This window comes from Tachypleus tridentatus, chromosome 9 (genome assembly GCF_004210375.1).
Source record: "Tachypleus tridentatus isolate NWPU-2018 chromosome 9, ASM421037v1, whole genome shotgun sequence".
NCBI lineage: Eukaryota > Metazoa > Arthropoda > Merostomata > Xiphosura > Limulidae > Tachypleus > Tachypleus tridentatus.
The window spans coordinates 25,764,010-25,787,939 of NC_134833.1; the positions used below are offsets into that span (position 1 = coordinate 25,764,010).

The 23,930-nt window shown below is 30.3% G+C and overlaps 1 protein-coding gene across 9 annotated transcripts in view; it reads right to left on the reverse strand.

The window, feature by feature from the left end:
• Nucleotides 1–490: 490 nt before the first annotated feature.
• Nucleotides 491–23,930, reverse strand: part of qless (decaprenyl diphosphate synthase subunit 1 qless) — a 32,971-nt gene continuing 9,531 nt past the window's right edge. For 8 of the 9 annotated variants that reach the window (XM_076453292.1, XM_076453299.1, XM_076453294.1 and 5 more), the window contains 9 exons: nucleotides 23,619–23,846; nucleotides 22,668–22,801; nucleotides 18,242–18,380; nucleotides 12,577–12,666; nucleotides 10,351–10,482; nucleotides 9,401–9,481; nucleotides 7,489–7,602; nucleotides 5,405–5,485; nucleotides 491–4,525 (listed from right to left, as the gene is read on the reverse strand). In XM_076453292.1, the coding sequence (XP_076309407.1) occupies nucleotides 4,385–4,525; nucleotides 5,405–5,485; nucleotides 7,489–7,602; nucleotides 9,401–9,481; nucleotides 10,351–10,482; nucleotides 12,577–12,666; nucleotides 18,242–18,380; nucleotides 22,668–22,801; nucleotides 23,619–23,846 (1,140 nt within the window). In that variant the 3' untranslated portion in view covers nucleotides 491–4,384. The remainder of the gene's footprint in view (nucleotides 4,526–5,404; nucleotides 5,486–7,488; nucleotides 7,603–9,400; nucleotides 9,482–10,350; nucleotides 10,483–12,576; nucleotides 12,667–18,241; nucleotides 18,381–22,667; nucleotides 22,802–23,618; nucleotides 23,847–23,930) is intronic. The other variant, XM_076453293.1, reaches the window with a different exon arrangement.

Here is a 23,930-nt window from a genome sequence, read left to right on the forward strand (position 1 = left end):
TTAGGTCATCAAGGAATTTCTAATACGTTTTGCCGTCTAGTTTCGTCGTAGCACAATTTGATGATCCTTAAACATAAAATGTATGTATGCATTTGAATTTTTGCTCAAAGCTACACGAGGGCTATCTGCACTAGCTGACTCTAATTTAACAGTGTAAGACCGGAGGGAAGGCAGACCACCCACCCCAAACTCTTGGGCTACTTTTTTACCAACGAATAGTGGGATTAACCGTAACTTTATAACGCCCCACGACTGAAAGGGCGAGTATATTTGGTGCGACGGGGATTCGAGCCCGCGTCCTTCAGATTACGAGTCGAGCGCCTTAAACATCTGGACCTGCAGGACATAAACATGAAGTGTCGTGAAGTGAGCTGCTGAGGGAATTGTTTCACAAATACAGTAGATTGTTAACGATATACAGAAATGTACAGCAGTGTACAATTATTCACGTTTACAGAAAAGTTAGAGGAGGTAATAGAGTAACTTATAATTTTGTGCACTGGACGTTGTTTATTTTCCCAAAATAATTTGAAAAATAATAATAAGAGAATTACACTACTACAACATCTAAGAACTTTGTTTTCAAACTGTGTTTCAGATTGTAATGTAATTAACTTTAACATCAAAATAACGTATTTACATCAAACACAAACTCCCAATCAAACAGAAAATTGCATTCCGATCCATTAAACATTTTTTACTTTGAGTCCAATAAAAATCAACAAACAATTAGACAACTTCATATTATTAGCTTTAGTGGACTTATCAGATTAAAAACTCTTTATAAAGCATGTATATTTAAACACAAAGACATACAATGTTTTTTACAAATTGTTTTTTATTGATCTCACAATAAAATAACAGAAGCAAGCAATTTTCCTTGGCAAGAGAAATTAGAAATAATGATTTCCATTTACATAAGTATATTCTGTCATTACTGCCATCTAGTGATTACTTAATTCACTGTTTGTACAAATTCAATATGAATCTTTCAACAATTCATGTATGAAAGGTCAGGATAATACAAGATAAAATAAAATACACCACACAAATTGAGCACTACCTTTCACATGATAAACTGAAAAAAGGCACCAACACACCATTATCTGCTGGTGTGTATTAACACCTGTAAGTATATCTAATATTACTATTATTCTGCTTCTTTATTATTACACAAATGAGTTATATGGAGGTAAAAATCAACCACAAGTTTTTTTTTTAAATAAGTGAATAGAAAGAATCTTTATAGCAATCTATGAATAATTAATCTAGTAGTGTACAAGTTACGACTGTTTGAGTGATTTGTATGTAATACAAGACTATTAGGCACCACTGATGTACACAGGTTGCTTGTTAAGAGGAAGGCAGAAAATAAAACATTAGTTCTTCATAGCAATAGCTATGAAGAACTATTATAAACAAAACTTAATACACAAGTAGAATGTTCAGTTTGGAAAATTTACTATATTAGCATACTACTAATATAGAAAATGTAACCTGATGAAACATCCACAAGTTATTATATGGGTTTTCTTATTATACTAGCAAGTCACTAACAAAAATGCTAATCACGTTTACAAGATACTTTGTCATTAAACTGGTTCAAATTTGTTTACATAATTAATTTATTTAATTAGATCACAAGTAACAAAAAGTGTATATACTTTGAAATGTTAACAGATTCTTTGCCAGAATAATATTCTGTAAGTAACTAGTGAGTTAATAACAATAATAAAAACCATCACAAACTCCACTTGTACAAGTTTAGTAACTCACCAATACAGATAACTCACTCCAGGACTACACTTTAAAATGTTTATTTTTATTTCCTTCCAAATTCAGGATCCATTGGATGAAAGTTTAAACTTTTAAGTCAAATATAAAGTTTTACAATTTATTTGTGGATAATTTCTCTTTCTCAGAGCCTGTGTATAGAAATTGTATTGTTTCTTCTTTATATGTTGTAAGATGTTGTCATTGTTCACGTTAACATATCTTACACCTATATACAGAAAATGTTATGAGCTTTCCCAAGAGATAAATATATTATTAATAAATATTCTCCTTTCATTGCCAAATGACAAATTGAAAGACTAAATATGATGTATAGTAACCATGGAGAGAATTGGACAAATAATAAGACAATTATCAATTACTGAGACAAGGTACATTCTATCCTTTATTTTCTTACACTGTTTTTATGAAATATTTTATCATCAAATTGTATTTAATACCTGCATTCCCCTGAATAAAACATCAAGGAACATTTAAACACGTGCAACATCAACTGACGTATATATTTAGTTGTTTTTGATAAACCAACCAAGTTATAAGTGCGTGTGTGTGTATGCGTCTGCGCGCGTTTTAAAATTTCCTTCTGTGGGTATTTTCAATAGCTGCTCAGAACCTAAAGTTGAGACAAATCTAATTAAATAATCATTCTAAAAATGATTCTCTGTAAGTAGAAATAAAAAACACTAAAATTTAATTTAGGGTTCAATTTTTAAATTCAAATTTGTAAAAAAAATTCATATAAAGAACATTTAATGACCCAATCAGGAGTTAACAGTTTTTTTCTGCTTTAGTAACACTATTAAAAGCTACTTGGCTATAAAACTAACTGGGGTCTGCAGTCCACAGAAAATAAAAAAGTTGTTAGACTATGGAATAAAAATGTTGAATTATTGACACCACAAGTTCAGAAATCACACCCAACAATATTAACTTTTCTTTCTGTCCTATACACAAAGAAAAACCTACCAACTTGGTCTCCAATGCACATACCTTATTCAATTCATTACTCACAAACAAGACGTTTCTAATAAGTTCTTTAAAGGAGGAAACAAATAAGAGACGTATGGTATTTATATTACAACAGAAAAGTACATGCTAATTTTACACTAGAAGACCAAGCTTCACAAAAATAATTTAAACCTTGCACCCATATTTGGATGTTACACGTAACAAAATTTGCAAAATGCATTCAGTTCATGTAAGGAGAAGACAGCACATCCATAAGTCCAAGAATCTTTTTTTTTTTTTATTTAGTTCTAGTAAACCAAAATCATCACTAATTCAGTCAGCTATCAAAATATCTTTTGATGTGTTTTTTTAATCTGTAAGAGATTTTTATTTTCTTATGAAAATTTATACTTATACAAGTAGCAAATATACTATTTTTCTCTCTCTTTAATTTTTACTCACAACAATTAACAGTTCATCATTCTTTATTTTTATCTTAATACACACTGTGTTTAATACCTTGATGCAAGACTATACGAGTCACTAGTGATTTTTGATTGCCAGACACTGTGCTAATTTCCTTGTCTAGAAGAATCCAAATATAAATATTATTTATTATCTGCAGAGAAACTTTTAATTGGAAGGAAATATCCCCTGGTAAAATGTGTTTATTTGTTTTAGAAAGTTGTGAAAAGCTACGTAAGGTATATCTGAGCTAACCCTTCCTAATTTTGAACTAACAGACCAGAAGGAAGGCAGCTAACCAACAGCATCTACCATCAACTCTTGGGCTACTCTAATCAAATAGGAAGATTTGACCATTACTCTTATAATGCATACATGACCCCAAAAGTCTGGAGCACACTTAAACCACAATGAGATAGAAACCATGTATGGTCAGGCATGCTAACTACTAGAACCTGTGTGTCTGATCTCCCAAGAAAAGAAAACATTAATCTTTTTAATACATTGTTGTTACGAGTTTCTAAAAATTTATAAATATTTCTTGATTCCAAATCTACAATCTGTAAAGATTTTATCTTACACATAGTTAACATGATTATAATGACTATCTTTGTTACTTTTTGTACAAAGTATCTGTAAAATAAAGGTCTTAAGTTGATATTATGATTGGGTTGAATTTAAGCTAACAAAAAGAAAGAGGGCTCATCACAGTCTGTGTGGTGAACATTTTACAAGGTCAAATTAGTACTTTTACAATTTTGTATAATACTGAAAAATATTTGTCTATATAGGCTTCCTTTCTTTGTAACTAACAAATTAGTGATTTTTCAAATTGGCTTCCTTTCTTTGTAACTAACAATTTCGTGATTTTTCAAATAAGGCATTAAATTAATTTCGTTTTCAAACACAACTGTTAAAACTATTTATTCTCTGCCACACTTAAGATATTATAAAATGTCACTATTATTCTTGCTTCAGAAAAATCACAAAATCAAAAACTACCATATAAAAATGAATTATATTAATTTACCTACAGTTTATCTTATTTCCCAAACTAAAGCACCAATCAGTACAGAAGACTACATTCTTAATACATTTAAAACTGGTCTTCTTTCTTTGCAGTCATAAAAGACAAACTTTCCTGTTTCAATTCTACTCATTGCTACTAAGGACTTCATCATTTTTTTCTGTTCAGCACTTTATTGGCGAGCGTTACTAAAGCCTTTTTCTCTAGACAGTCCGACCATAATGTTATATGACGTACTGCTTCTGTACAATGCTTCTGTGCCAGCATCCTTGTGTGTTCCAATCCGTCGCTCTATATGTCAACAACAGAAGCCAGTTAGCTTGTTTGACAAAAAGCCCTCAGTATATTCCACAACTATAATACATTGTGAAAAACAAAGCAATAACTAGTCATTATTAATTTAACATGTAAATTTACAATACGACTGTTAAGCATAAAACTCATGCTTAATGACTGATTAGACTATTTCTTATTGAGTGCAAGTCCAGAAAAACTAGAATCCATCATTTTATTTCAATGTTTTTCTTAAATACAAAAAAAGATAGTATTCCATAGTAATAGTTTCATTACTAAATCATAAGAAAATATATATCTACAATACTCAAAATTTTTAAATAAATTAAAAATAATTATATACAGCTATTCAAAAGATTATTATAAATTCCCATAAAATCAAATGTAGACACTAAATAAAGTAAATGACTGGTGTTGTCTGAAATCAAGAGAAGTTAAGCCTTACAAAAATGTTTCTCAACAAAAAGGTTACATTCTGAATGCTATAAGAATTACAAATTAACACTGTAATATCAAACATTTAAAGTTTAACACAGAATAAATGCATTACAATACTACTGAAACTGTAATAGTAATAATATAAATATATGAAAAGAAAAACAATTTTCATCAGACGGTCTGAAATATCAAGGTCTTCCATCTTTGGTACCATTTTAATCAACTCATGTTTATTAATAATATGTTTTTATACAATTGTTCTGTAAAACGTTTCTCAACAAAAACATACAATAATCAAATATAGCTAGAGTGTATGTAACATAAAAAACAAATATAACCACCGAGTTGTAAAAATACTATTCCTAGTATGTATGTATGTATGTATATATATCTATATTATTTGCAGTGTTGAATTGAGAAATAAATGTAACAAATTACCTTCATAACAGCTTCATATGCTCTCTCTACATCATTAGATTCAGAAAATCTTCTCATAATCAAAAAGTTAAGTTCTGGAAACTATAAAACAACATAACTATGTAAATTATCTCAAATGTCAAAAACTATATTAATATCAGATTTATGTACATTTATATTAAACTACTTTCAGTTATATCACATATCTTGGCCAGAAAAACTAAGTAAGTAATTTTTCATCATTTAAACAAGCTTATAAACATTAGAGAACCTGACAGATTGATTAAAGTGTTTTATAAACATTACAGAACCTGACAGATTGATTGAAGTGTTTTATAAACATTACAGAACCTGACAGATTGATTGAAGTGTTTTATAAACATTACAGAACCTGACAGATTGATTGAAGTGTTTTATAAACATTACAGAACCTGACAGATTGATTGAAGTTTTTTATAAACATTACAGAACCTGACAGATTGATTAAAGTGTTTTATAAACATTAGAGAACCTGACAGATTGATTGAAGTGTTTTATAAACATTACAGAACCTGACAGATTGATTGAAGTGTTTTATAAACATTACAGAACCTGACAGATTGATTGAAGTGTTTTATAAACATTACAGAACCTGACAGATTGATTGAAGTGTTTTATAAACATTACAGAACCTGACAGATTGATTGAAGTTTTTTATAAACATTACAGAACCTGACAGATTGATTAAAGTGTTTTATAAACATTAGAGAACCTGACAGATTGATTGAAGTGTTTTATAAACATTACAGAACCTGACAGATTGATTAAAGTGTTTTATAAACATTAGAGAACCTGACAGATTGATTAAAGTGTTTTATAAACATTACAGAACCTGACAGATTGATTGAAGTGTTTTATAAACATTACAGAACCTGACAGATTGATTGAAGTGTTTTATAAACATTACAGAACCTGACAGATTGATTGAAGTGTTTTATAAACATTACAGAACCTGACAGATTGATTGAAGTGTTTTATAAACATTACAGAACCTGACAGATTGATTGAAGTGTTTTATAAACATTACAGAACCTGACAGATTGATTGAAGTGTTTTATAAACATTAGAGAACCTGACAGATTGATTGAAGTGTTTTACAGGTGTCATTTTGTGTACACTACACATTCTTTCTCTAATAATAATTTAAACTATCTTCAATTTTTACAAGTTTATATATTGAATTAAAGTTTGTTACTTACATCAAAAACAAATATTACTGGTCAGAAGCTATTATAGACATATTTTTTGTGACTTTACGAAGTAATTCTATTCTAAGTACGACTTAGGATATTACACATGAAACTTGACAAGTTACACTAACTGATAACTGAATTTTATTCTCCTGAAGAAGAACAGTCAACTACTTAAAATAACTCAAGTTTTGCTTCTCATTTAGAACAATATAACTGAAAAATAATACTCATACTTCTAGGTGTAGTTACAACAGTTTATAGATAGTGAAAGCTGGGAAATACTGTCCTTATAGTTAATATATGAAGAATAATATGATGAAAAACGAAAAATAAGAGCAGTAAACAGATCTTTATTTAAAATTATTAAATCTATTAAAGAACCAGCTTCAGCTGCATGAATCTATACCAAAAGTTTAATATGCTACAAACACTACGAAAACTATCACTGGAGCTCAACTGGCATGTTATAATGTAAGATAAAATATGTTGGTATCACTTAATGTTAATTTTTATACAAGTAACTATTAATTCTGTGGATCATTTTGTTGTAATCAATTATTTAGTGATAATTATGCATATTCTTCACCTAACAATGAAAAATTCTGCAATATAGTGAAAAGCAAAAATAAAGTTTATATTTGCTTCATGGTGTACCTCAAAATCACAATACTTGTCTTAACGTCAACTGTGTGGTTTAAAAATGTTTTATTCAAGAATAAATCTGCTAGGTACACTTTTATTTTTTGAACTTCTACGTGTGTGTGTGTGTGTGTGTGTGTGCACGCGCTACATATACACACACACACATCTTATTAATCTGAATGAATTAAAATAAAACCTGTATCAAATTTTATTAAAATTAAATAAACCAACCTTTTCACATGCAAATAGAACAGGTGCTGTAGCTAAGCCTAAACGCAGGTCTGCTGTAGCTGGTTTCCCCATTTCTGCTTGGCTGGATACAAAATCCAACAAGTCATCAATTAACTAGAACAAATAACATTTAACATTAAGATTCATCCTTTTTGTTAGAGAACTTTAAATCAAACAAAATTTAAAATAATCCATATAATAACTTTATTCCTAAGTTTACTTAAACAAAAATAGCAACATAAAGATCCATGAAACAAATTATTTTAAAATATACATATCTACAGAAAGAACAAAATAAATCTGACCCAAAGTTCAGCTTCTCTGCCAGTGAAACTCAGTAATCAGAATGATGAACAAAAAAAAAGCAAGTGTGAACGTGAAAACAGATTTTTTCTTTTCAGACACATTGTGCTACTATATTAACAGTTAAAAACACAAAATCCTATGTTTTCTAGCACAATGAAAGTAAAATCCTTATCATGAGTTATAACTGACTAAATTCTGTAACACAGTTACCATCAGATAACAGATACCAGACCTGATGATCAGGACAACTAGTCAGTAGTAATTAATAAAGTAGGCCCGGCACGGCCAGGTGGGTTAAGGCATTTGACTCGTAATCTGAGGATTGCGGGTTCAAATCCCCATCGCACCAAACATGCTCACCCTTTCAGCCATGGGGACATTATAATGTGACGGTCAATCCCACTATTCGTTGGTAACAGAGTAGCCCAAGAGTTTGCAGTAGGTGGTGATGACTAGCTGCCTTCCCTCCAGTCTCACACTGCTAAATTAGGGATGGCTAGCGCAGATAGCCCTTGAGTAGCTTTGCGCAAAATTCAAAACCAAAAACAAACTAATAAAGATTTTACCTTTCATTGCAGGAAAATAGAATGTCAGTTTATTTGTTTTTTTAACTCTCAATATATATTTTTTCTTGAACTAGGCCATAATAATTATTTTCTTCTATATACATACATACATACATTGTATAATATATATATCAACTTTTGCTTTCAACAATTGATTTATTTACTATATCCTATATTTTCTTATCTACTCTGATCACTGTGGAATACTACACAGCGACTTACGAGCTATAATTCAGAGAAATAGTTTCAGGACTCATTAAGACTGATATGATGAAATCACAAAGAAATCATCTAAATATTACATATAAAAAAGGTGTGACAGTTAAAAGCATTTCTCACACATGTACTTTTAAACAAGCTTAAAGAACTGTTCCTCTGGAACACAAAACACCAATGGTGTACTTCACAGTTTACAAGAGTTCTGAAATCAATGCTTAAGTTGTAAAACATTAACAAGTGGAATGGTAAGGTTTGATATGTGAGTTGCAAACATGGGACAAATTGTTCAAAAACATTAACCAGAACAACATTCCACTTAATTACACCTCAACTCAAGCACCGTCTGAAATCTTATACATGCAAGCTTTATTTCAGGCAGAATTGTTCTCTTTATATATTTGTTGAGCTAGTATTTTTATTCTTGGATAGCTAGCACAGACACTATCTATTAACTATAGTTAACTAAGTTGTTCATGTAGCCTCTTGTCATCTTCCATTTAATAAAACAAAGAATGACAACAAAACACAAGTTGTTTTTCTGGACAAAGCAAAGAAATGTCTGTATTATTATTAGGATCTGACTAAAAGTTAAAGAAACAAAATATCCCAGTTTAATAAATAAAATCATTATAATGTGTCTGTAAAAGAAACAAATATGACAAAGAATAAAGTTGATAACTTCATTAGATCATAAAACTAGAAAACTTCCTCTCATTAGTGACTATTATGAAAATCAACATTTGAAATGTTTTCACATAAGCCTGCAGTATAATATGCATGCCTGATTTCAATCAAAATACTGAAATCCACTGAGACTTTACCTGAAAGGCAATACCCACATTTCGGCCATACTGAAAAGCTGATTCCTGGAGTTCTTCATCGGCCCCTGCTAAGTAAGCAACCTAGTAACATAATGAAAATTCAAAAACAGCAACAACTCTAAGTTCAGTGTAGGATGGTATGAAACCAAAACTTCTAGGTGCATAAGTTATCACTATTACTTACATACCAACTCTGTTTTGTCCACGAGTGAAAACAAAGTAAACCTAAGTTATAATATTATTATATTAAATACACAAAAATTATAAGTAACTTTGTACTTAGATCATAATTTCATACTTTATTTATTAATTAATCTATTAATATTAAAAACATATAATAAATATCAAATATTTACTTGTTTATTCAAGTTCTCAATTGCAGAAGCATGTGTGTACTAAATATTTCATATCGAGACATCATCTAAGCCGAGATTCTTTTACCTATATCTATACTATACCTAACAGTTCCTGCCATGGACTTTTGCAAGATAAACAGACAAAGTATTTCCATTAAAACCATATTCTCTAAAGTAAATAATGTGTATTCATAGTTCCAGAACATGTTTGAACAACTAAAAGTCGTATTTAGATATATCATGTGATCTGAATCCCTCAAGGTTTTCAGTAAATGAGATAAACAAATAATTATTTATGTGGCTATATGAATATCCAGTTGTAGTAAGAACTTTATCATGAAGATTTATAAACTAATTTTGGGTGTCTAAGTTGTTCTGGATTATAGTAAAAAAGAATCAATTATGCTGCTCAATGGGAAGTTTAAAACAGATAAGAATTTATCATGATTATGAATAACATAAAAGTTTCAAAGAATATACAACATTAATACTGCACACAGTTAAACAAGTGAACTGAAAGTACTTGTTAAAGATGTTTCAATATTCAACTTATAGGCATAACCAAAGAAAAATCATAGCTTCAAATTTACTTACAGCTTTACAAGTATAAGCCATTAAACTAGCAGTTTTCTTGAACGTCTTTTGTAAATAGTGAGAGAATCTTTCACTTTCATTTTCTTTGGAACCCATCTGCATGAACTCTCCTTGAACAAGATCTAATAATACCTGCATATAACAATATATAAATTAAAAAACATCAGGTTCAAAAATACGAGATATTGTTTAAATAATTTTCTCATTATATTTTGAGAGAGCTGCAGCAACAAATAGATATCGTGCATTTTATAATCAAGCTTCTCATGAATCTTATTTTTGTAATTTTGAAGCACACTGTGTGTGTGTGTGTGTGTGTGTGTGTGTGTGTGTGTGTGTGTGTGTGTGTGTGTTAATAAGATATACCTTTCCAATGCACAGAAAAAGTTTATTGTTCTATGTGTTCTGCACTCTCAAATCTTACTTTAGTTTAGAAGTTTTAATACTAGTTCAAGCTATTGCACTTTCAACTAAATTCATTTAGAAACATACATGAACTTTGAAGCATACATTCTTCTAAAACAAACAAGAAATTAAACGATTAATTAAACAATGTATGCATCAAAATAACTTAGTTTACTGTCAAGTTAATTTGTGAAACAAATATTCAACTGTAATTATTTTATCACACAGCCAGTACTGTTTTCTATAACTGATTCTTATTTATGACAACAAAAAATGATTAAATAGGCATTAATAATAAACCAATATATAAACAAAATGATGTTCAAGTATTTAAAAAGTTAAAGACTGAAAACATGTGCTTACTAAATATTATTCCTGAAAACAAGCCTTGCATGGTAATGTTTTGAATACGTATAATTTTGAACTTATTGTATTTTAGAAATGATAAAGCATAGTCTCTTAATATCATTATGTTTGAGCTTTTGAATTGTAATAAATAATCAAAACCTATTTTAAAGTACAAATTCAAATAATTAATCACACTTTATTTTAACATTACGTACATGTTAAGCCGACAGAATATTGTTGCAGAAGTAACTTGTATTGTATATTGACACACAGTAGATGTTCATAGTATATTCCCACTCATTTAGTATCATAATGCTACCACAGTTAGATTTATAATTTAATGAGTATAAAAACAGTTTCAAAAACAAATATTCTAAGAGCAGAAAAATTAATTGATGTAGAGTCAGAGTGAACGAAACACATACTTCCAATAAAGTAACCTTTAATGTATGTGTGTGTTTTTGTTTTATGATTGTATGACACCTCAACAGAATATAACAAAGCAACAAACTCTAAATCCACATCCCAACTCAACGTACAGTTCTGTTCTCATTGTTCTCAAAAAGTGTAGTTCACTTTAGCATTTGATCAAACTACTGCATCAGTAGATTTAATGATAAAGACACCATGATAATTAGTGAACTATTTCAGACTTGCAGAAAATCAAATAAGTACACTAAATCACAACATTTAGTGAGCTAAATGTTAAAATACAGAAGTAAACTATAGTAAATATTTGTTTGTTTGTTTCTGAGGGGTATCTGCACTAGCCATCCCTAATTTAGCAGTATAAGACTAGGAGGAAGGCAGCTAGTCATCACCATCCACTGCCAACTCTTGGGCTACTCCTTTACCAACAAATAGTGGGATTGACTGTCACATTATAATGCCCCCATGGCTGAAAGGGTGAGCATGTTTGGTGCAACAGGGATTCGAACCCGTGATCCTCAAATTATGAGTAGAGTGCTTTCACCATCTGGGCATGCCAGACCTTTTTTTGGACAAATGTTATTCCCTAGTCAAGCTGAACCCGTGACTCTCAGATTATGAGTTCAGCACCCTAACTACCTGGGCATGCCAGGCCTTTTATTGTATAAATGCCCTTCCCTTGTCAAGTGGATGACAATCATTGGAAGGCTTACACTAAAACATTTTTTAATAATACTACATTTTATCTTGCCTTGACACAAGTTTGACACAGTGTCTCATGTTACCAGGTAAATCACTAAATTGTATATTGAGCCATTAATTCTGTTAGTATTGTTTAAACAAGATGATAATGTGGAGCAATAGATCAGTTTACATATATGATTATTAATTGTGTTTCATTAATCATTAAATACACAATTCAAACTGCAGTCTAAATCTACTAATTTTTAACTGTCGAACACCTTAACCCACCTGGCCATGCCAGGCCCTATAGTGAAGAACCTTTAAGATGAACCTTCTGAATTACTAATACAGTTAACTTACTTCTGATAACATCAATATAACTTCTTCACTTCCTACTTTTGCTAAAATTTTTGCTGCTTTGGAGAGGATAAAATCACCAGCTAATATAGCCTGTAAAATTATAGAAACAATTTTAATTAAATGATACATACAAACACAAAAATACCTTGTAATATAAAAAAAGTACATTTACACCTATAATTAAACTAAATGAAAAATTACTGTATGTAGTACAGTTTTAATAATTTTAAAAATTTAAGACTGGTAGTTATTTCTACGTGACTATGAAAGATTTAATAATTTATTAAACAATTTAAATTGTTAGCTTATAAAAATTGATAATTATGTTCTACAACAAAAAATACAAATGTTTATTTTCATTATTTAAAAAAACAAAGCAGGAAACAATGGTATTTTGATTAGTTTACCTAAAGTTTAACATAAAGCTGAGACATTAAATGACAATGTCACAATTATGCCACTTAGTAGATATGTACAAGCAGTCAACCATAATATATTTATAATAAAATAAGTTACATGTGAAAACTAAATTCTAGACTTTTAACATAACAATGTTCCTCAAATTCAAGAACAGCTAACAGGAAAGCTGACAACTTAGTTGACATAGTTACTGTTCGTTACAAAAACTACCAACTAAGCACTTGTCATGAAACAAAGTTTCACACACACTGTTTTTATGTAATGCATTAAAAACAGAAATACAAAGAAAATAAAAACAAAAACTGTTTTACTGCCTCAAAAAACGGTTTCATCTAGTTAGGAAATCAGATTACTTTACATTCAGTCCTTCCCGAGTTATATTTAAATGGCACACATAATTCAAAGCCACTTAAATTGTTCAATAATAATAATACACAGTGTGATTCAGTTGTATTTCTGCACTGATGCCAGCACATGACCTGGTTAGTTTGTGGCAAACTAGCTTATAAGCTATGTTTATTTAGAAGGAAAATTTTTACACAAAATACTTTTAAACAAAATGGAAATAAAAATTGTTGGTGGTCAAAGTTTCTGTCAGCAGAATGCAGTTAAATACTTTTAAACAATGTACTGAAACATCAGTGTATTTTATGGGGGCTAATTCTTCTATGCCTATATAGAATGTAAATTTCAACACTGTGGTAATGCTCCACTGATTCCTGTCGATAACTGAATCAACCAGTGTGTGAATGCTTCTCATTCTTTATAAATCCCATACACTTGTACCAAAGGCATCTCATAAGGGTTTCCGCTTGAGTGAACATACTGATCTAATTTAGGGTTTGAAAAAACTGTCATGATACCCTCTGCAAAGTCTTAACTATATAAAAAGAAGCTAGCAGGAAGATAGTACGTAGTACTGGTATGTGCCAGAAAACAAAAAATCAATTTAATAAATTTCATTCCACAAATAAACCTTGATAAAAATAGCATTTAAGTTTTGTGGCCATGCCATGATCCAAGAAACATAGAGAACTGCCAGTGGAAAAGAAAGCTTTGCATGATCCTGGTTTGAATCTCTGACAAATTGTTGCAGACTTAAAAGGGTCCCAAAACAATGTCAAGTACACCCTTAATTGTCAGACCCAGGCAGGTAAATTTTGAAATAAGAAAAGAAGAGACAGAACACCTAAACTGAATGTTACTGTTGTTAAGTATCTTTATTCATGCAGCCTTCAGGACGAAAGGAAGACTTTCACATGAGATAAACAACCATGTACCAATTGACAAAAGAGTATCAATGTCTACAGTATCAAAAAGACTCAATGTAAATGTGACATATGGTCATGAAGCGGTTAAAAAAAAACTCTTACTTTGATCTCAAAATATTGTGAAGAGACTGAAATTTGCTAAAAACTACAAAAACTGAACTGATAAAAACTGGAAAATGGTGTTATGGATGGATATGTCCAAGTTTGAAATACTTGGTTGAAAGTATAAAATGCATTTTTGACAGAAGAGAGGTCCATAACACCTAACACGAAGCATGAAGAAGATTATGTGATTGTTTTGGGTGTTTTTATGCTGAGGCAACAGCAGATATTTGTAAAATAGTTGCAATAATGACCCAGCACAAGTACCATCAGATACTGGTCCATCATGGCATACCCAGTGGTCTGTGTATTATTGGTAAGAGATTCTACTACCAAGAAGATAATAACCTCAAACATTCATCCAACCTAGGGAGAAATTACTTAGCTAAGAAAGAAGCTACTAATCATTTAAGTGATTCAAAAGTTACTTTCAAAGAAACTGAGTGTATTAGAGAGATTTGGAGTAAACTCCCAAAGGACACCTTAATTAAGTATGTTGAAGTAATTTCTGAATGACTTTGTGTAGTTATTAAAGCAAAAGGGGGCCAAAAGTTTAACTGTTTGCTGAACTCAAGCACTTCTACTGAATTTCTATTGTACTAAATATGAAGATTACTAAAACTGTAATGTTTCACCTGTGGTTTACCTTCTATTGTTCCTTGAAAGTAGCCTGAAATAAAATTTCTGACTTTGTCCTAACACTTTTGCAAAGTACAGTAGCTATCCAAACCTGTTCATTTTGACCACTATACGAGGTCTGTTCAAAAAATACACGTACTGACGTCATAAAACAAAATGTACTTTATTTAGAAGTTACAGGTCTGGGTCCCCTTCAAAGTACTCTCCTCCCCAATGCACACACTTATCCCAACGGTGTTTCCACTTGTTGAAACAGTCCTGGTATGCTTCTTTTGTAATGTCCTCCAGCTCCTTCGTCGCATTTGCCTTAATCTCGGAAATCGTCTCAAATCTTCTTCCTTTCAAGGGTCTTTTGAGTTTGGGGAACAAGAAAAAATCGCAAGGAGCAAGGTCAGGTGAGTAGGGGGAGTGGGGAAGAACAGTGATCGAGTGTTTGGCCAAAAACTCACGAGTTCTGAGGGCTGAATTTCGCAGCAACGCGGTGCATCTTCAATTTTTCGGTCAAAATCTCGTAACAAGATCCAACTGATATCCCACACTCTTCAGCAAGCTCCCCGACAGTCAGGCGTCGATTTGCCCGCACCAGGGTGTTGATTTTGTTGACGTGTGGGTCGTCAGTTGACGTGGAAGGACGTCCAGGACGCTCATCATCTTCAATGGACTGTCGACCATCCTTAAAACGTTCATGCCACTTGAAACATGCCGTACGCTTCATAGCAACATCACCTTAAGCTGTATTAAGCATAGCAAAAGTTTCAGTCGCAGATTTTCCAAGTTTAACACGAAATTTCACAGCAAGTCGTTGCTCCTTCAGGTCATTCATTCTGAAATCCGCCAAACGAAAAAATCGCACTTCACTTAAAACCGCGTAGCTGATACACAAATGAAGATATCTGCAATCGGGAAATGGCGTCGTAATCAGCTGATCTGTGCAAACCTAGTGACACCAAGTGGATTCCCCTGGAACCAACTGGAGCCTCGCAATTCAAACAGTCCGCGTATTTTTTGAACAGCCCTCGTATAGCTGTCTCATGACCTGTGACATGTCATAATCAATATTTTGTTTTAAGTTGAAGATAGTAGCATAAATTTAAAGAAAGAAACAGGCTGAATATTACTGACACTAATAAAACTAATAATTTCATATATAACTAAATTATTTTATTCTTGATTTTGTCACTAAATTACAGTTAACAACATAATTGGAGACAGTGAGTTTCACCTCAATTATTACAGTACTGATAAATCACAAGATGAAATGCATATCTTATGATGCTTCCAAACTGTCAAGACAGAGGTGTCTCTTGGTGCTTAAAAGGAATGGGGTATAAATTTCCAAACAAGGCAAAATAATTCATACAAGTGAAATGGATCTTGTGTTTATTCTACTGAAGTAGCTATGTAGTTAAACTATTTTTGTTTGTTTGTTTTTGGCATTTCAGTATGATACTGATCATAATTTTCTATTCTGATTTTTAAAGACACCAACTTGGGATTCATGGCACCATGAAATAGAACCATTACATGGATTCCATGTGCCTGTGTTTAGCTACACCTCTGTTTACAGATAAAAACATTGTATTATTATGCAAGTTCCTTGAATAATTCAATAAAGTTTCAACAATAATCTCCACACCATATCTTCCCTGTTGACTCACACATATTATGTCTGTATACATACATACCTACAAAATTCAAAGAAAATTATAAAAGGTAAAAGAAGTTGAATTTTGTGGACAGTTTTTAAAAAAACATCTTGAAGATTCCCCAGTACATTTTTAAAAAGAAACAAGAGGAAATCCTTAATAGCTATGACACTCCAAATTCTTTTCAGGCAGGATTAAAGTAAACAAGTCTAAAAAGACCTTTTATTCCTTTTTTTATTAACTATATTTTTGTTCACCAGCAATAATCAAATGTAGGGTAAGAAACCACCCATTCAGTTTTCTTAGTCATCAGGATCTCTACCATCCTACTCTCAAACCGAAATTCTTTAAAGCAGGATTGGAGAAAATTAACCTATGAATCTTTGGGCATGATCAAATATGCTAATTGAAAGTGTTTGACCTCCAGAGTTCAAAACTGTAAATAAATCTCAAAGAGGCCAAAAGATAATGGAGTTATGAGCTAAACATTTCTACATGAAAAAAAACAACATTGAACCATTCTATAAACTGCTATGTCATGACTATAAAGGTAAAAAACATTTTTATTGCTTAAATTTCCTAAAACAATTCACTGAAATTACTAAATAATGTGAAACAATAATCTTACTATAACTGATTTAGCATATGTAGTATTTTTGCATATAAAAAAACTCCTGCACCTGTGCCATCTATTGAATAACAGCACAAACAAAATCCATAAAATATTTCACACTTTGGGTATTCAAGATTCAAAAAATTATAAAAATAACTTTGGTATGTGTAACAACTATTTCTTTAAAACAGAGCAGAGTTTAATTTAAAATTAATCTCCTCACAACAAGAACATGACGTTCACTAGGACTGTATGTGAGAGTTTGATTATACCTTTATTGATGTAACTTTTAAATGTTGTAGTGAGAAATTGGATTTCTTAAAAAACAATTAATTTTTCAATAAACAGTACCACTTTTAATACACATAAACATTACAGTTTATGTTGGTAAAAATTATGAAAATCTTGAGCTCTGTAACTGAATTATTTTGATTCAGTGAATTGCACATGGCTAAATAGTATGATCCACACACTTTTCCAATACTTTCCAGAGAAAAAAATCTATTTTTAGGAAATCTTCAGTTTCAAAATGTTTTCAATTATATATGACCACTAGATTGGTTATAACAAGCACAAACAGCCACCCATAAAGCAGAGTTTCTGCAAGTTAACTATAGTCTAATTTGAATTTTGAAAAATAGTGGATAAATTCCCAAATAAGGCAAAATAATTCATATAAATGAATAAAAAATGTTATATTTATTCTATTGAAGTAGCGATGTAATTAAACTATTTTTTGTTTGTTTATGTGAAAACCTAGGGATCAGTAATGTGGTTGTGATGGGTCAATTGTTGAGAAACAGTGCTCTAAAGAAAAACTGTAGTACTCAATTGTAAATTATAAAAGTTTTTCTTGCATTTTAGTGGTCTATGACAATTTAGGGAAGCAACAAGCCAGTTCCTAGTATATAAAAGCATGAGAAATACTACTTTATGGAACCCAGAAGTGGACTTAAAATAGTGAAATAAAATACCTTTTTTTGTCCCCAAATTAAATTAACACTTGGTTTCCCTCTTCTAGCATCTGACGTATCAATCACATCATCATGAATTAAACTGGCAGTGTGAATAATTTCTGATACAAGTGCAATTTTTCGTTGAGAATCTAATAACCTAAGAAGATAACATAATATTAAAATTCAGAACTTTCTTTGTATACTAAAAAATGAAATTTAACATCTGAAGTTTAATTCTTGAAATCTCTAGTTTGTTTTATATTAAAGTATCTGAAAAATAAAAAACACATATATACTACTTAAATATCAGCAAAACAGTTTTCTGTCGATAATTTATCTAGTAATAAATCTAAAACAAGACACACACACACATACACATATATATATATATAAAATCACAAGGTTGATTTTTTTTACCTCTGTTTTAAGTCAGATATGAATGTATTATTTTACACACACACACACACACATATATTCTCACCATAAATTTTTAAGCCATAAACAAAACACATTAAAATTAAACAAAATGCACTGCATATTTTTATAAAGATCCTAAGATACAAGTTACAACATTGAATTATAAAATGTATCCTACATTTTGGAGGTGACAGTTGAAATAGGGCCCACATTGTGGTGGGGATACACTTATCTATCACTCTTAACCTCCAATTCACCAGTCTCACATAAGAAAATTAGAAAATAGGAGAGCGAGATGTGGGTGCTCAAGCCCACAACATCCCACATTTGTAATCACCCTTCACTGCCTGCAGACAGTTGTGGGAATGTAACTGCTCCCCAGAATTAAAATAAGAATAAGATAAACATAAAAAATAATTAAAATAAAATAACAAATAAGGAAAATAAGGTACTACCATTTGGGAGTAAGTAAGATAAACCTTACCTCTAGAAATTAGCATTCCTGCCACCAATATGGTAGAGACACTAATTAACAAGACATCAGTAAAGTGATAGTTTAGTGTGACTGTTGTGCTTTTATATGCAGCTGAAGGTGTAAATTCGCATAACACAGTCCGAAGTTCTTAAATGACCTTATTTTTATCTAAAATAATTTTAGTATAATTCCTCTTATTTTACTTTCTTTGTACTTATTTAATAAATTTTTGCATTTATCACTTAACATTTCTTCATTAAATCCATTATCTATTATTTTCATATCAGTATATCAACATTATTAACATAATATTGTAATTTATTACACATTTTACAATATCTCAATAACTGAAGTTCTAATGTTTATAATAGATGAGTATGGCACATTACTATGTAAGGAGGGTAAACCATAAATTGGAAAACCAAAATCTTTTCTGTTGTCAAATATATTTATATTGATATCATGTTTAATCAGTTACTTTAATTTCTAAATCTAATAATGTGTATCTGTATTAGAAATTGAAGCATTTCAGTTTCTAATTTTGTTGGATAAATGGTGTTAATAACATTATATATTTCAGAATTATTTATGTTAATTTAATCAATATAAGTAAAAATATCTGAATTTGCAAAGTTTTCAATAAATATATTTTCATAATACTATAAATATAAATTTGCTATACAAGTTGAATAGTTAGCCCCATTGGAACTCCTACCATTTGTTTGATTGTTGTTGTTTTAAATTAAGCACAAAGCTACACAATGAGCTATCTGTGCTCTGCCCATCACGGGTATCGAAACCCAGTTTTTAGTGTTGTAAGTCCATAGACATACCGCTGACCCACTGGGGGGTGCACTTGTTTATTGAAAAATATATATTAAGTTTCTGTATTTATAATAATTATATCTCATTTTTTGGAACAATATTTGTTTTCCAGTTCTATAAAAGTATAACAATATTGTTCTACTAATGAATTTAAAACAAAGATTAAATCTTTTAATGACATTGTGGTATACAATGTTGTATAATCAAATGTTTGAATACTGTTTATCTGCTCACACCTTCTTAGACATTCTAAAATAGGTTGGTTATTTTTTATTATCCAAAACACGTGTCTTTTGTTGTTATTACTTACATTTTCTATTTTATCAAGTAAAATATTAATTAATTTATTTAATAATATAGCCAGTTGTTTGATAAATTAGTTGTAGATTTATGTAATTTTGGAATTGCATAAAGAAACAGCATATCTACATAAGAATTATGTTTAGAAGAAACTTTATGGCAAGCTTTAAGGAACTTATTAATTACTGTATCTTTGGATTGGTTGACAAGTTTAAAAGTTTGAATTATTAATTTATCATAAATAATGCACAATTTGCATTTAACTTTATCAATAGGAAATATAACATTTAAACTTTTTGTTTATGTATATATAATTTCCATTCTAAAAAAACATCTAACTGGATAAGCTGTAATATAATTAGTTCCTTTTTTCATTATTTCATATAATTTTTGTCTTTTATAAAATCTAAATTACCAGTAATAATATGTTTATAAAAATTATCAACAAATAAACTATTTTCACATTCACAAGGTAAATTATTAAGTAAAATAAGAAAAATCTTACTAAACATTATTTTTAATTAAAAATAAGGTCATTTAATAACTTGGCACTAACTTTATACAGATGTACACTTGAGCTGCATATAAAAGCATGACAGTCACACTAAACTATCACTTTATCAATGTCATGTTAATTAGTGTCTCTACCATATCGGTGGCAGGAATGCTAACTTCAAGAGGTAAGTTTAATCTTACTCCCAAATGGCAGTATCTTATAATCCCACATTGTGACTTGTATTTGGCTTCATTTGAATGTAATTATTTAATTTCACTATATACATAAACAGATTTTCTCAGTTCCAGGTAATGTGAATCACATTACTAAGTAATTAAGGAAATACTCATATAACCTAAGATGTAAAGTTACATTTAAAGTAAATTTGTATTATCAACAATAATGTATAAAGTTAAGACTTATTTCTACAATAGATCATTAGCCTATAAAACAGTGTAAAAAGTGTTTTATAGCCACCACAATTATTTTATTAACAACATCTGCTGTGAACACTAAGTGCTCTTTAACTGTTTTCTCTCAGCAGATTCCTATTCCAATTGTACATTATTTCCAATACAGACAGACTTTAATTTTAAGTCTCATTTCTGAATTACATGATGCATATCCAAGGTAAGCACATTTTTTTTTAAATTTCACTTTTGACAAGGTTCAAAGCAAGTGCGAGTCAACACTGTCACAATGAAAGAGTTATACATACATGACTCTTGCTAGTTATGCTTCTTTGCATAAAATGACTATCAGGTTACCAAGTATGAAGATAAATTGATACTCCAAATTCAACATTTCAGTTGTAATGTGGCTATCAGCAACAAGAATTGTTTTATGTTTGTTGTACTATTCCATGGGTCATAATTGTAGTGATAATGAAAGCACCTGACTCAAGTAAGAGTAACTTTATAGTAAAAAAGAAGAATACTTAAAAAATAATGAAGAACAGAGATACTTAACTCATGATCACATTACCAAACATTATTTCTCATTTATTCAAGAATTATACAAATTCGTGTATCCTCTTCTACTAGAGATAAGTATATGTAGAGAGAACGTCATATCAGCATTCTTGGTCCTCAAGAAATCAGTAATGTTTTAGAAGTGTTGCCAATTGGTTTAAAATAAGAAAAGACTCATTGCACCTATTTTTACTATGCTAAATAAGAAGTATGTGGAAAACTATTTTGCCCTCTAGACATTTACACTGATGTCAAGGTTCAAGAACATTCCTTTATGGACTTTACTATAAAAAAAAAAAAGAGTTTCATCTCCTTGAAGATACAGCATACCCCCTTACTTCATACCTGCTTGTGTCATTCAGAGATAAAGGCTACGTGACCACTGCCGAGCAAATATTAAATGTAATTATTCCACTCAAAAGGTTGAAATGTCTTGATACAGAAATGTTAAATGAAGTACCAGTTGCAACTACAGCTCTTTGTTTTGGACTATTTTATGATGTTGAAGAAAAGCACAGATGAGGATGACCAGAAAAAGACAAAAGTAATTGTACTTGCTCATTCTTGCATCTATTTCCCACTGATGTACCATATGCATGATGCCTAAACAAAGAGAGCACTGAAACAATCTTGTTGTAATGTTATTCACTCACCCCCACACACACATTTTGTTGGTTACTTTTTATAAGCTTGACAGAAGATTTTCTTGAAATTTCAGCTAAGACAACAATACTCATATTTTACATACATATATTGTACATTGTTGATTCTTATGTTCAAGAATCTTCTACAAATGTAGAGAATACACAAGACTTTTGCAATACACATTTAACAATACAAGTTGCATGCAGTTCTATATATATATATAAAACTGAAACAAATGTAGGTATTAAAATAAATATACAACATTAAGTATGTTACAATATCCATTTGAATCACCATTAACTTTAAGAAGCATACCTTTTCTCGTGATGAATATGAAAATGAAGGGCACGAGACACAAGACATACAAGCATTGGACGAAACACTTTGCCCTGTCCATCAAAATAATAGCTAGATATCTGTTCTAGGTCTTTTTTTGGTACCCACAATTCCTACAAAGAAAACATGCAGAATCTTCTCAGTTCATAACAACATGGTAAAATCAAAAAAATTTTGGTGAGCAACTGATTTTGTGAGTACTTAGTCAAATATAGGTTTTTTTCACCAAACAAATAGAAATAGTAAATTATTAATTTAATACTTGACCTATACAGATAGTAAATTCAATCTCCACATACATAAACCAGTTATATATTTTGATATCATACAGCTGCACTTTCTTTCCATCATAACTGAAGTGATTAATTAAGCAGAATATTAAAATAATAAAGATCTTTTTTATGAAAATATTCTCACAAACTAGCACACAAAAGTTTTTTGGTACAATTTTCTTTTAGGAATATTTTTACAGCATTCGTAAAACAGTTATTTACTAAAACACAAAAAATTAATAGTAAATGTTATATTTCAGACCATAAAGATATTATTAAAAGTTTTTTTTTTTCCAGATAATAAAAATATTTAATACAACAAAAGTTTTGTTCAAAATATGTAAATATCTATTCATATCTCTACTTAGTAAGTGACTTAGATAAATAAAATACAAATTTTGTTAAACACCTTTATAAATTTCAAAGCATCTTAAAGTATTTTCTCCAAATATAAAGTATGTGAGCACAGTAACTCCATTGAAATGATTAACATCTAAACAAAACAAAAACTAAATCAAGTATTTAATGTGCTGGACTCATATTGTTGCACAGGCCAAGTTTAGTTCTTGATTATACTTGGAGTGAAAAATGCAAATGGAACAACAAGATATTTTTCTTGCTATTTTAAGTTTCTTAAAATAATATCTGAAACAATTACCTTTTTAATTTCTAAATACATATCAGCAAGATCAGCCGCTACAAGTTTATGAGGATCTGGAAAGACTTCAGAATCAGTTCCTGGTTTGTTGACCACTGGAACTTGTGACCAAAGACACGAGGTAGAAAACGTTTCAGATAAGAAGACACCAAAACAGGAAGTTTGTAACTGTGCATATTTGCAAGGGTGAACTGAACAACTAGTACAACATCCTGACAGTTTTCGTTCCTGTAAGTACATGTAGAAAAAAATAAAAGATTATTCAATTACCACATTAGTAAAGCTGTGATGATAAATAATATAAACATGTAC